General features: G+C 37.8%; 1 protein-coding gene across 1 annotated transcript in view; it reads right to left on the minus strand.

Annotated features, from left to right (window-relative positions):
* Positions 1 to 14,486, minus strand: part of Ncbp1 (nuclear cap binding protein subunit 1) — a 37,279-nt gene that overhangs the window by 10,623 nt on the left and 12,170 nt on the right. Inside the window, exons 6-15 of the mRNA XM_020158597.2 lie at positions 14,130 to 14,251; positions 13,191 to 13,260; positions 12,532 to 12,747; positions 10,900 to 10,997; positions 10,041 to 10,104; positions 8,163 to 8,273; positions 6,015 to 6,079; positions 4,547 to 4,609; positions 4,273 to 4,347; positions 1,866 to 1,969 (exon numbers count right to left, since the gene is read on the minus strand). Coding sequence (XP_020014186.1) covers positions 1,866 to 1,969; positions 4,273 to 4,347; positions 4,547 to 4,609; positions 6,015 to 6,079; positions 8,163 to 8,273; positions 10,041 to 10,104; positions 10,900 to 10,997; positions 12,532 to 12,747; positions 13,191 to 13,260; positions 14,130 to 14,251 — 988 coding nt within the window. The remainder of the gene's footprint in view (positions 1 to 1,865; positions 1,970 to 4,272; positions 4,348 to 4,546; positions 4,610 to 6,014; positions 6,080 to 8,162; positions 8,274 to 10,040; positions 10,105 to 10,899; positions 10,998 to 12,531; positions 12,748 to 13,190; positions 13,261 to 14,129; positions 14,252 to 14,486) is intronic.

Genomic DNA, 14,486 nt, shown 5'->3' on the forward strand with positions numbered 1-14,486 from the left:
GACAAGCACTCTGCCACTTGAGCCACACCTCCTCCAGCCCTTTTTGCTTTAGTTATTTTTCAGGTGCAGTATTGCCCTACCAGTAGGTCTAGGTCTTTGCCTGTGCTGGCCTGGACAACACCCCTCTTAACTAAGACCTCTCCTGCATAGCTGGGACCATAGGTGTACACCACTACACTTGGCTTATTGATTGTTAGGCTTTTCTTGCCTGGTATGACCTCGAACAATGATCCCCCTGATCCCTACCTCCAGAGCAGCTAAGCTTACAGTTGTGAGCCACCATGCCAGACCTTTTTTTTTTTTTTTTTTTTTGTGGTAGTGTGGTTTGAACTTAGGGCCTTGTGCTTGCTAGCTAGTGCTTTATTACTTGAGCCATACTCCCAGCCCTTTCTGCTTTAGCTATTTTTCAGGCAGGGCCTTGTGTTTTTGCACAGGCTGCCCTGGATCATGATCCTCCTACTTAGGGCCTCCCATATAACTGAGATTACAAGTGTATACCATCACGCCTAGCCTGTTGTTGCTGTTGTTGAGATGGGAGTCTTGTTAACTTTTTGTTTGGCTTGTCCTGAAACTGTGGTCTTTCTGATTTCTGCCTCCTGCATAACTGGTGTGAGTCACTGCACCCAGTCCTATTTCTTTTTCATTTTTGCCAACACTCTCTCTTTCTTCTTTCCTCTGGGATGGTGGGGAGTAAGTTTGAGTATGAAAAGGTAAAGGTAAATCTACATTAAGTAAGATGCTTATGTGATATGACACCATGTGCCCATTATTGGTTAGCATCTATTGAGTCCTCACCATATGAACCACCAGAGGAACAAGAAATCACTTTTAACAAAAAAGGCAATCCTGACATAGGGCCATAGGATGTGAGCTATCAAGCACTTGGAATGAATAAAGTCTGTTAAAACAGGTCACAGGAGGATAGTTGTGTGACACTTGCTGTGATCTTTTCCCTTGAAAATGGGAGGAAACTGAGTGAAAAAACAAAAACCACAAACAATAAAATAAGAATCCTCTGTCACCAAGGAATTTACATTCTACCCAAGAAATTAAGATATTTATATTAGGGAAGTCAGAAGGCAATAAGAAACTGGCTCCTAAAGGATGTTTACAGAGCCTGGGCTAGAGACTACAAAGAAAACAGAAACTGGAAATAGCTAGATAGTTAGGGATTTCTATATTAGGGTAATGCACAAAACAAGAAATGGCAGAATTCTCAGATGCAAACCTTTCACAACACAAAATGGAAGGATCTTGGAGGGGCTGGCTTTAGTACGACCTGAAATGTCAAACTTGGAAAAACCCACCTAACTACCAGTGATCACCAAGAGACACACCTCACCTTCATTAAGGATAAATACTGTGCAAAGCATAAAATGACAGGACAAACTATAGCCACTTTGATTCATAGTGTACCCTCAGAGGTGATGTGATTGAATGGTAAGAAAACCATATTTACGAATTTACTTCTAGAGGTATATTGTCATGTACACCATATTCCCAGCACCAGATCTGAATGGTTATCAGATGATGACCAATTCAAGTAATTTCCAGAAGCATAAAAAATACACTTTTTCATGTTAGTACATTCTGGCTATAAATTCATCCGCTATACTTGGCACCTTATTTAAAATGTCATGGACATAACACTGTAAACAGTATAAAACAGAAGACGTTATAGGCCGATAATAACTAATTAGATCATGAGAAAATCGTCAGTGTAGTGGCTAGTGAAGGACCATTTTTCAAATATGAAAAAGTATAAACTTCAAGAAAAATTTAATTTCTCCACCTTAAGTAACTGACATCAGAGCACACTTGCATTGGTACTTTTTAAAGACAGAGGAATTTGTGTAATTACTTACTGCTACTTTCATCTCCATACTTGTAAATGCAGGTTGGATTTGCAGGACACAGAGCTGAGAAGGTAGGAGGAACAATATCTAATATACGCTGATGATAAGACAACCTATAATACAAATAATAGCCTCAGAAAACAGCTGTTATTCTTTGGCAGCACCCAACTTACCTGAAAAGCCACAATCTCTAACACCCTGAGCACAGCTGACAATAAAGGAGTGAATGAGGGAAAAATGAAAATCAGGCCTACTTCAAAACTTACTAGCTTGCACTAAAGTGTGAGCTAGGGGACCCACAAGCTTGGTGGTCAAGGATATTGAGTGATATTGGACTTAGGTGGAGGAGACAATCAGCACGGTTGGGAGACTGGTTACTGTACCAGATAAATAAATATGGAGGATAAGTTTCTTTCTGCCTATAAAAAAGTATTTACAAGTCATGCAATAGAAGTCTAGAAACAAGATGTTGGGGTGGAAGTGAGGAGATGGATACATACACAAAGGAGGATATAAAAACATTTATAGATGTATGTATGTATGTATGTGTGTATGTGTGTATGTGCCACATAACAAACACGCACATCAAGGGCCCAGGTCATGGTTCGTAACTACCATATTCTATGATTAGAAATTATGGCTCTTTGAATAGATTCCAAAGGAGGGGAAAAGGTAAGACAGCAAAAGCTTGGAAAAAATCTTATGCCAGAAAATCAGGAAATGCTCAAGGAATGTTGGGGGGTGGGGGTAAAAAGAAAAAAGACAAGACTTACAGGGGCTTCCCATGAACAAATCTAGGGATAATATCAGCATCAAAATAAATCATGACAGTCATGGATTGTAAAATACTGGATGAACCAGAAAATCATTAGTCTCTACTGATACATAAATGAGAAAGGATAGCTCTTTCTTATAGTAGAATGCCAACTAATAAATGTAGGCTAATTAAGGAAAGGGAATCATTACTTAGCCATCATAATGTAACTGATAAAAGCAGAACGTTTTAATGGAAAATGGAAAGTTAATGAAGAGTGTAACCTCAGACTATCCCCTCAAAACACTAACCAATTACAAAGGGAAAAATGGGTGAAGTTAAGATGAAAACCCTGGGAAGACCTGAGTCTGCTCAGGAGAAAATATCAGATCAGCCCAAGAAAGGTCTAGACCCTAAAACTGATTAAGGACAAAAGACCAAAAATTGTATGTTCTCCCTCATATGTGGACATTAGATCAAGGGCAAACACAACAAGGGGATTGAACTTTGATCACAAGATAAAAGCGAGAGCACATAAGGGAGATATGAGGATAGGTAAGACATCTAAAAAACTAGCTAGCATTTGTTGCCCTTAACGCAGAAAAACTAAAGCAGATACCTTAAAAGCAACTGAGGCCAATAGGAAAAGGGGAACAGGTACTAGAGAAAAGGTTAGATCAAAAAGAATTAACCTAGAAGGTAACACCCATGCACAGGAAATCAATGTGAGTCAATGCCCTGTATAGCTATCCTCATCTCAACCAGCAAAAACCCTTGTCCCTTCCTGTTATTGCTTATACTCTCTCTACAACAAAATTAGAAATAAGGGCAAAATAGTTTCTGCTGGGTATTGAGGGGGTGGGGGGGGAGAGGGAGGGAGTGGAATGGGTGGTAAGGGAGGGGGTGGGGGCAGGGGGGAGAAATGAACCAGGCCTTGTATGCACATATGAATAATAAAAGAAAAGGAAAAAAAATTATAAACATTAAAAAAAAAAAAGAAAAAGAAAAACAGAGAAAGAGTATTAACTGTTAAAGACTGAAGGAGTCTGATGAGAATGACAACTCAGTGCTACACATGTTCCCAGAGAGGGTTCCTGGGCAAAAGAAGGATTGCTGTGATGGCTGGCAAAATTTTAGTGTCTGAGGATTATACCAGAGCACATTTCCTCATCTGGAGGGTTGTATGCTGGCTATGTAGGAGTGGCTTTGTTTTGGGGAAAGAATATCATGGAGTGTTGAAAAATGATGGGCCATTATAAGTTCTTATTTTCAAAGGGTTGTAATGGTAGCGAGAGGGTGGAACACAAGGAGTAAGCATTGGCCAGAACGTGACAAAATGGTAGCAACTAGGGCATCTAGGTGAACAGAAATAGAGAGCTCTTTGTTCTATTTTGGCAATTTTTCTATAAGTCTGAAATCACTTAATAGCATAGTACCAACAAAAAACCTCTTACTGGCTTAATTCACATAGAATCCAAATGATATGGATGCTTAATTTTTCAGTCTTAAGCCTGAGTAAAAAAATAATATAGAAGTTGGGCAAGTACTTGAATTTAAAAAAAGAAATGATATTGTGGTCATACATCACAAATGAAGAGAAGAAAAAAATCCTCCCGGAGGAATTAGCAAGCCTAAACTAAGGAGAAAACACAAAGAACTTACCTCATACATTTTTCTAGAACTTCTCTTACAAACTTTGGTTTGGGACTTTCAGGATCTTGAGTAAGACAATCCGACCTAACGAGGAAATATAGTTGTTTAAGTTCTTAGACATAATTTGCGTATACCTAACTTATACCAACTATAGCTTCCTTTTGCTTCATAGTTAATTAATACCAAAGATACTAAATAGTAGTGTCAGATACTGATAGTAGATTGCTTTTAAGTATTAATATTTTTGACCATAGAGAAAGGAAGGATAAAACTCTACACTTACCAATCTTCCCAGCTCCAACGGAACTGAAAGTTACTTAGATGATGAGAAAACCAATTAATAAACCTATATGGTGGAGGGGGAGGAAGAATGGTTGTAATTTAGGAGAGAAACTTACATAATCTTTCAAATATACAAATCCTGTTTTATGACTAATGAAAAGCACACCCCTCTACCTGTAGCTGTGTCTTCTCCTGCCACTTAGTCTTTTCTCTGCAAATCCTGTAACTCATTTTAATAGTACCATATTTCTTCTAACAATGCTACCTTTTATTTCTTTTTAGGTGAGTAGCAGACATGATTTGTACAGGCACCATATGTATATTTTATATAATTTAATTCTCACAACTTTCAAGGAGTGCATTATTTTCACCATAGAACTGATGATGGAATAGAAGAAAAGAAATTAAGAAATTGCAGATAAAACATTTAGAAATGGCAGAGCCAAAGTTTAGTCCCTTTGCCAAAGACTGTACCTAAAGGTCCCCTTTCTAATTAAATAGGAAATACCCTAGTATACTGTAAAATGCTGTGAACTTTATAAGAGCCCCCAAATATTTGCTGAATGAATGGCACAATGGGGCTGCCCACTATAACTGGTATTTTATGAGTGGTGAAAAAAAATCAGAAAAAACACCGTTTTTTTAAAAGCACATCCCTTACATATCTGAAATTTTAGTCGCTGGAATTAGTAGTCAATGTTACAGGTCAATGACAGAGGATAGCCGCCCCAGTCATTTTCAGATTCAGAATCTGAACATTAGACACAAATGATATGGAAACTAGAGAAATGTTTCAATTTTTGTCCTGACCTATGAAACTGACAGAAGAAAGAATGCCAGCTAAGAAAGGTGATCAAACTCACATCTCCCAAAAGAAAACAGTGGGCATTAAATTACAACGGCTATCAAAATCCAACATGGTCTTTTAAATCAACTGAATGTTAAAGCTGTAGGTTTGAAAAGACATCTATGTACTTTAGAAGCAGATATTATCTGCAAACAAAAACTGTGTTCATATGTAATGAATATATAGCATTGGATTCTTCAACACAGGGCTCAGCATAAAACTATTTTACAGCTCACATATGCAATTAAAGTGAAACTATACCAAAGCATCAAACACCTAAACAATAAATGAAATTAAAGAAAATCAAAGTATGGGCATCATTTCATATTGAAATGTAAGGCTAGAAAATGCAGCATTATATTTCACGAAGTATAACTTTTGTTATTGTAAAAGGTTATTTGGGGGGAAAGCATAAAAGAAAACTTATTTGGAAATTCTTAAAAAGAAACTTTTTTTCTTTCTTTTTTTGGTGGTACGGGGTTTGAACTCAGGGTTTTGCTAGGCAGGCGCTCTACCTCTTGAGCCAGGTCCCCAACCCAAGAAAGTATCGTGACCAGCTTCTTTTACTAGGTACAGATAGAAGGTGCGAAACACGCACTGCAGAAATAAGCGCGAACTGTACCTGTCTACGCAGGTTGTACTCATGGTGTCCAGACGCATGTATAACATTTCAGTTGCCTGGGCCAGCTGTGAATTTGAAGATAAGGAAAACTATTCTCCACCCTCCTTCAAAGTAAGTTGTGACAGAAAAAACCAAAAACAATGACCAATAACTTTGAGCATTTTTTTACACAACTGATTTTAATTTTTTTTTTTTTTTAAACTTTAAAGTATCAGTCAGGCAATGGTGGCTCACACCTGTAATCCTTCCTACTTGGGAAGCTGACATCAAGAGGATCATGATTTGAGGCCAGCCAGGGCAAAAAGTTTTTAAGACCCCATCTCAACAGAAAAAGCTGGAAGAAGAAGTGGTACACACTTGTCATCCTAACTGCAGTGGGAAGCATAAAAGAAAAGGATGGCAGACCAGACCAGCGGGGGTAAAAAGTGAGACCCCATCTTCAAAATAACCAGAGGAAAAAGGGCTGGGGGCCCAGTGGTAGAAAATGCTCCAATGGTAGAGTACCTGCCTAGCAAGCACAAGGCCGTGAATTCACACCCCAGTACCAAGAAAAAAAAATGTAGATACTCCCACCAGTGAACTGTCTTTAAAGGAACTTCTAAATGAAATACTACGTATAGATGAAAAATTTAGGATATACAAAAAGGAATGGAGATCCCTGGAACTGGTGGAAATGTGGATACATCTAAATGAATATTAATGTTTAAAGCAAGTTTTTTTCTTTTAAACTTTGAAAAGTAAGATAAAATTAATCATAGTATTATAAATACGACTGTGTGAATTAGGATTTTTTATTATCTGAGAGAAAGGTCAGAAATTAAAGGCTTAGAAGTGGGCATGATAAAAAGTAAACAGGTAGATATTCATATATAAATAGAAGTATATACTTTATACTAGTAAAGGAGGAAAAAATGAAAACCAAAACTCTTTTCATAATACTAAACACATATAGCAAAGAATGTACAGCAAACATGACAAATAGGGTCCAGTTACAAGACAAAGCCTCCCAAGTAGATATGTAGACAAATAAGGATGCAGAAAACTAAAAGAAAAAGAATGAGAGAAAACAAGCATTATTTTAACCAAAAGAAAGCTGGTGAAGCTTTACTGTTATCTGACAAAACAGACTTTTTAGGGTGAAATCTAATATATAAGATAGAATCAGTTTGGTGTGATAAGACTTATTTTATCAAATATGTAACAGTTCTAAACTTGTGTATACCTAATAATATTAACTCCAAACAGACAAAGCAAAACTGATAAAAGCTGAGATTGTGCAAAGTCACAAGTACAAATGGGAGATTAATACCTCTCTCAGGCAGGAGCAGGCAAAAATATCACTTATAGATACTATTTATTTAACAATTAGAATTAATGGAACCGATCTAATGAACTTAGAGGACCCTGAGCACCCAAAGAGCAAAATACACATTTTTTTTTCACATTGGTAGTAAAACTGTATTTAAAAAAGCAAGGGAGCTGGGTACAGTGGCTCATGCCTATAATCCCACCTTCTTGGGACCCAGAGATAGGAGGATCAGGGTTTAAGGCCAACCCCAGCAAAAAAGTGAAGTGAGATCCTATCTCAAAGAACAAGCCAGACATGGTGGCTCATGCCTGTAATCCCAGCTACATGGAAGGCAGAGATATTAGGACTGCCATCTAGGGCAGCCTGGGTAAAAAACATGAGACCCTAGCTAAAAAATAACTAAAGTAAAAAAGGTCTTGGAGGTATGGTTCAAGTGGCAGAGTGCTTGACTAGGAAGTGTTAATGCCATGAGTTTAAATCCCAGTGTAGCCAAAAAAAACCAAACAAACCCAAACACCAAAAAAACAAAAAGAGCAAAGAAATTATTATTCAGAACAGTGTGTGGATGGAAGTAGAGGGATCCCACTGGTGGGACAAAGGGAACTTTGGAAATACATTCTGTTTCGTAACGGGGAGACGTGTTAACTTTATAACACATATTTCAGTCTACCTCTTACTCAAATGATATAGCTGACCACGGAAATAAAGCAAATCAGAACTAACCTACCTAAGTGCTAAAGCTTAGGGGAATAAAGACAAAATTGAAAAAAGTTAGCTCAAATGTCAATGATCTCTTAAAGTCAGGCTAGAGTGCAGATTAAAAACAAAGGAAAGGATACAACTTGGGGTAGAGATCCAGGCTGAAGTTTGCAGAGTTCAATGAGCAGTGTTGTGTACATCACGTCAATGTGAGGAGGTGCTGGAAGTTGAAATAACTCTGCAAAGATCACCTACAAAAGAATCCTGAATCAGAATTCAATTCACTGCTAACACTGGCGTTTCCGCTATGATAAGCACCTATATATTATATAAGTCAACACTTAAAACTGCATGGCATTTATGAGAAAAGTAACTTAATCTTTTTAAAAAATCTTTTTATTCTTTTAAAAAGTATATTCTTTTACACATAGAACTCTACAAACGAATATCATAATAAAACCTTTTTCTTTCTGTAACTCAAGTAAGAGCATAGAAGATTAAGGCTTATTTCATCTATAGTCCTCCCAGACAAATGTTCAGTAATTCCAACTTTGGAAGTACCAAAGTTAATTCAGGGAGCCACAGTTTACTGAGGGACTCAGCCGATCCATTAATTTCATTCCTGTAATAAGACACTGAATATAGGAAACAACAAAAGTCATTATTTCATACTGCTACATTAAATAGATGCCTGATCTTTTTGGCAGTCTAAGACTGTTTTGCCATGCTTCTCCTTCAGAAACTTGTTTTTCATCCTCCCTACATAACTGGTGGACCATCAACCTAGAATTCTAAAGCCTTAGTCTGTATTCTTTCCTCTTACTCCTACCTCTCAGACTCCTGTACTTCAGTTTGATGAATTTCCAGACATCCTTACAAAATTAAAAATATGACTTATAACCAGGTACAGTAGCATGTGCCTGGAATCTCAACTACTCAGGAGGCTAAGGTGGGGGATCATGAGTTGAGGTCAGCTTGGGCTACCCATCAAGACCCCATTGAAGAAAAAAGTAAAGAAAAAAACACAACTTACATTTTGCATTTCAGCTGACATGTCAATAATCAAGTTCACAGTATAAACACACTCAAGGTTTTATAAAGATAAGACAAATATGGTTTTTTCAAAAGGTAGTTTTTAAAAAGCACAGTGTGAATAAAACGTGAATTTTATTTTATTTATTTAATTGTTTTATTATTCATATGTGCATACAATGCTTGGGTCATTTCTCCCCCCTGCTCCCACCGCCTCCCTTACCACCCACTCTGCCCCCTCCTTCTCCTCCCCACCCCCTCGATACCCAGCAGAAACTATTTTGCCCTTATCTCTAATTTTGTTGAAGAGAGAGTATAAACAATAATAGGAAGGAACAAGGGTTTTTGCTAGTTGAGATAAGGATAGCTATACAGGGAGATGACTCACATAAAATGTGAATTTTAAATAATATATCATAAACATGCTTTCAGGGTACTTTAAAGAAATAATGCTACAGTTAACAGTATGGCTCATGCCACGCAGAAACAGTTTATCCAGACACAGTCTCTTCATGGCACTGTACTATTAGTACCACTCGCCTATGTGGGTTAATATGGGGTCAAAAACATTTCTGTTCTTCCTAATTCCAAGCCACTTGGCTTTTGATTTCTGAAAATAAATAAGGACTCCCTGTGTTGTGTTACAGAACTAGCATGCTAGGGTCAGGTATGCTGGTAATAAGAGGCCAGTTAAGAGTACATTATCTACCATCTGCACATCTCTTAAATGGACAATGTACTGACAAGGTTTGAGGTAACTTACATCATGCACCTTAGTCATCCAGGAATGAAGGCATACTATATAAATCATTTATAGGCAAATTCCATTTGGCTACTTGTCTCAACCTTTTTTCTTTATTAATATATGGCTAACAGCCTCAAAACTGACAATAATTTTCCCACTCCTGTGTTAATTCTCAGTGCCTGACAAGTAGCAAGAGGAAATCATGATGAATTTAGAAACAAGTACCATGTGAAATACGCACCTCAACTATATGGTAGTTCAAGGGGATCTTGTTCTTCCCTGGATAGCTCACGAGCTGTGCGGCACTACAAAAAGTGTAATTATGTTCCATAAGTACAAAAAGACATGCGAGAATTCAAACAAGCAGTTTTGTTTACTTTAGCATAAATTATTTTGTTTCCCCTTCCCCCACACCAAAAGGACTCTAAGTAATAATACTAAGGAAATATATTCATATCTGCTAACTCAGCACATTTAAATAATAGTCCACTCCCAAAATACTGTATTTCTTTCCACTTTAAAATCTAAACCAAAACCTTCCTGGGTCTATGAAAATTTATTAAAACTAAACTCTTCCAAAGGTAGCTCATGCCTATAATCCTAGCTACTTGGAAAGGCAGAGATTGGGAGAACAAAAAAAGTGAGACCCACCTTAACCCTTAAGTGGGTGTAGCGGCTTGCCTGCCCTCCCAGCTATGCAGGATGCATAAGTGGGAGGAATGAGGTCTAAGCCAGCCCAGGCAAAAAACTGTGAGCCCCTACCCCAAAAATCACTAAAGCAAAAAAGGGCCAGGGACATGGCTCAAGTGGTAGAGTACCTGCCTAGCAAGCACACTTAGGTGTCTAAAATGCTAGACAACAGATCAAAACCTGCAGTATGCATTTATTACCCTAACATCCAAACTAAAAAGTGCCCAACAAAGTAATACATGAAGGTGAGGAGCCTCAAAGTAAAAGCAAGTGCTTCAGAGATTTGTTTTGGCAAGTCAGAGTCAGGAGGATTGAATGATTGTCATAAACTCTGATGCATACATTTTGCTCTACCAAACCATCAAAGTGGCTTTCTTTCTCCTCTATAAGTACCACAGAAAGAATCTTACCAAGTCTTTCTTTCCTTCCAGTGGGACTTAATGATGCAGTGAAGATTCTCTTCTATCACAAACCTTTCCACAGAATGACTCCCTGGCATAACAGGACCCTGGAAAGAAAACCAAACGTACACTGGTATAGACCTACAAAATGGACCTCTTTCATTTACTCAGCAAGTATTTGACATTCTACTATGTTCAAAGCACTATACTGTGTGGTAGGGATATAAGTTCAGATGCATTAAAATTCTAGCTATATTTCAGAAAACTTCATTGTCATGTATGCATACCTTACATACCAATTTTTATATAAAACTAAACAATTTTTTAATATTAGCCCTGTAGTCTGATTTATTTTTTCAGTCATAAGAGTATATTACTTCGATAATAAACATGAAGAGGAAATTCTATTCTATTCAAACAGCATACAGACATTAAAACGTAATGGATACAGGTCAGGCACAGTGCTTCATGCCTGTAATCCCAGCTACTCAAAGAGTCAGCCTTGGCAAAAGTTAGCAAGATCCTATCTCAAAAAATAAGCCAGGTATGGTAGCACACGCCTGTGGTTCCAACTACTCGAAAGGTGTCCAAGGCTGACCCCAGACAAAAAGTGCAGACCCTATTTGCAAAACAAACAAGCTGGGCACTGGCTTCTCATACCTATAATCCTAGACTTAAGAGACACAGATCAGGAGGACTGAAGTTTGAATCCAGTCTGGGCAAATGGTTTGAAAGACTCTATCTTGAAAATATCTCACACAAAACAGGGCTGGCAGTGTGGCTCAAGTGGTAGAGTGCCTTCCTAGCAAGCGTGAGGCCCTGAGTTCAAACTCCAGTACCACTTATAAAAAAAAAAAAAGACAACACTGGGGTATAACTTAAGTAGTAGAGTGCCTGCCCCTCAGGCCCTGGGATAAAAATATGGACAATCTCTAAAACTAGGTATTTCCTTAAAAAATAACCTTATAAGAATAATAGAACTGGTGGTGTGTCTTAAGTGGTAGAACATCTGCCTAGTAAGGCTCTGAGTCCAACAACCAGTACTGCAAAAAAAAAAAAAAGGGGTAAAGAATAAGATGATTGTGCATTCACGTGTCAGACACTGTTCTATGCATTCACGTGTGTTAATAATTTAATCCTTCTAACAGCTTTATGATGCATACAATTATTCCTTTAGGGAAACTAAGGCACAGATAGGTGAGTAACTCACTCAAGATCACAGATAGTTTGGCTAATCCAGGAAGACACAATCCAAATGGCTCTCAAAACTACCCTTTTGACCTGTACACTGCTTTCTCTCTAATCTATTTATACATGCCAAATATAATTTCTTGCATAACAAGGTAATATCATTTACTGAATTAAAAGTTAACTTCATTGCCATCAACCTTAGATAAAAAAATAACTGAAAATTAGAAGGTATCTCAAAGCTGGGCATGGAAGTGCACACCTATAATCCCACCACTTGGGAGGCTGAGGCAGTAGAATCATGAGTTCCTGGCCAGCCTGGGCTATGCAAAGACCCTGTCACAAAACAAAACAAACAAAAAGGGTATTCTCAGACATAATAAGTTAAACAAGATTAAACCACAAGGACAACGCAACACAGGTCCTTTCTAGGAACTTTTAGTTGGCCATTACCTCGGGATCATCTGTGTAGTCAAACATTCTGAAGATGACCCTGGGCATCGGGTACACTGAATCTTCAGTGTGAGGAGGTGGTGTAAAAGGGGGCAGATTGTGCTGTAGTGCTTCACAGAGGATGCTGTCAAAGGCAAGATAAGGTCTTAGGATGTGCCGTTCCTGCCAGCGATCCTTTTTCAATTTCTGAATCTGGGCCCACAGGCAATCTAAATACTAAAAACAGATTTTTAATAATTAATAAAAGTAACACTTTGACTAGACAAATCCAAAATCACTACCTCTAAAATATAGGCCACAAAAGTAAGGTAGCTTGCAATTACATACAGTATAAAAGAATGACACTAAGTTTTTGGTTTTACTTTTGTTATTTAATAGTCTATTTGGAATTATTAAGTATTCTATTTTCAAATTGGGCATTTAGGTAAAAAATACAAAATATCTGTGATAGCTGGAATTCCATAAAACAGAGAATGCTTCAATTACATAGTAACATTTATTAAATACCCTCTGTATGCATAGGGCTCTGAAAAGTTGAATTACTGACATGAAATAGTTGGAAACTTTGCTAATACATACAAATGGAATGGTGACTATGTTACAGAGATAAGCATCAATTCAAGCTGTGTTTGTGTCACAATAAACTAAAACCGCTTTACCTCTTCTTGTGGGTGGGGCTTATCAGCAGTCCACACTTGCAACATGGGCACGTGAGTCTTCTGGCGTCTTCTAAAGATAAAAATAAAAACCTACACTCAGGCATTTAAGAGCATGAAAAGACACTCCATGCATTTCATAATCAATATAATGCAAATTAAAGCAATGAAATAACATTTTTACCTACTGGATCAGCAGATAACGACATTTTTGATAATGTGCTGTGTACTGTCAAAATAAAGATAAATCTGCAGTCTTAAATATGGCAGAGGAGTTAATGGTGAAATCTCTTTAGAAGACTTTTGTACACATTTGAACTCAGGGTCTTGGGCTTGCTAGGCAGGCGTCCTGCCACTTGAGCCATGACTCCAGCCCTTTTTTCTCTGGTTATTTTGAAGCTAGGCTCTCACTTTTTGCCCAGGCCAGACTGGACTGCCATCTACCTATCTTATGTTTCCCATTGTAGCTGGGAATGACAAGTGCACGCAACCAGTCCTGGCTTTTTCTGTTGAGATGGGGGGTTTTGCAAACTTTTTTGCCTGGGCTGGCCTTGAACTGTGATCCTCCCAATTTCACTCTCCCAAATAGGTAGGAATACAGGTATCATCTACCAATGCCTGGACTCACAGGTAATTCTTATGCCCACTAATATTAGAGGAATTATTACAGTAGGGTGGTCCATTCCTTTTACAAACATGTATAAAAGCATCTTAAAAGAAGCTATGTTATCAACTCCTTTGCACTGGCAAAGTAAGCAAAGTAAGCAGTGAGTTACAAAAGTAAAAGAATGAAATTACCTAGAGAATACCTTCAGGACCTCTACAGCATTTTTGAGAAATGAAACTCAAATGGTATTGCTAACAGATAAAATCTAAGGCATTTACTGTATCAGTAAGATAACCTTATGTAACAACAAAGAGTACTATGATCTGTGTCCTTACTTCAGATAGCTTTCAGTATTGGCAAAGATACGGTCCATCTCTGCATCTTTCTTTTCATACAACTCCTTTCCAACCCAGGGCAAAGATGACAGAAATGCATACACATACCAATCCCGTCGTACCTAAAGAATTTAGAGTGTAAGTTTAAAATATTTGCTAGCTAATTTTCATTCATATTTTATTTAGTCTGTTTTTTTCCTTCAGTGCTGGGGATCAAACCCAGGACCTTGCAGGTGCTTGGTAAGTGCTCTACCACTGAGCTACACTTCAGCCCACGTTTTATTTATTCCTGTGGAAGCTATTTAGTAGGGCTTAAATAAGACATGTGGCTCATCAGAACATTTCTAGATATGTTAA

This window comes from Castor canadensis, chromosome 13, assembly GCF_047511655.1.
Source record: "Castor canadensis chromosome 13, mCasCan1.hap1v2, whole genome shotgun sequence".
NCBI lineage: Eukaryota > Metazoa > Chordata > Mammalia > Rodentia > Castoridae > Castor > Castor canadensis.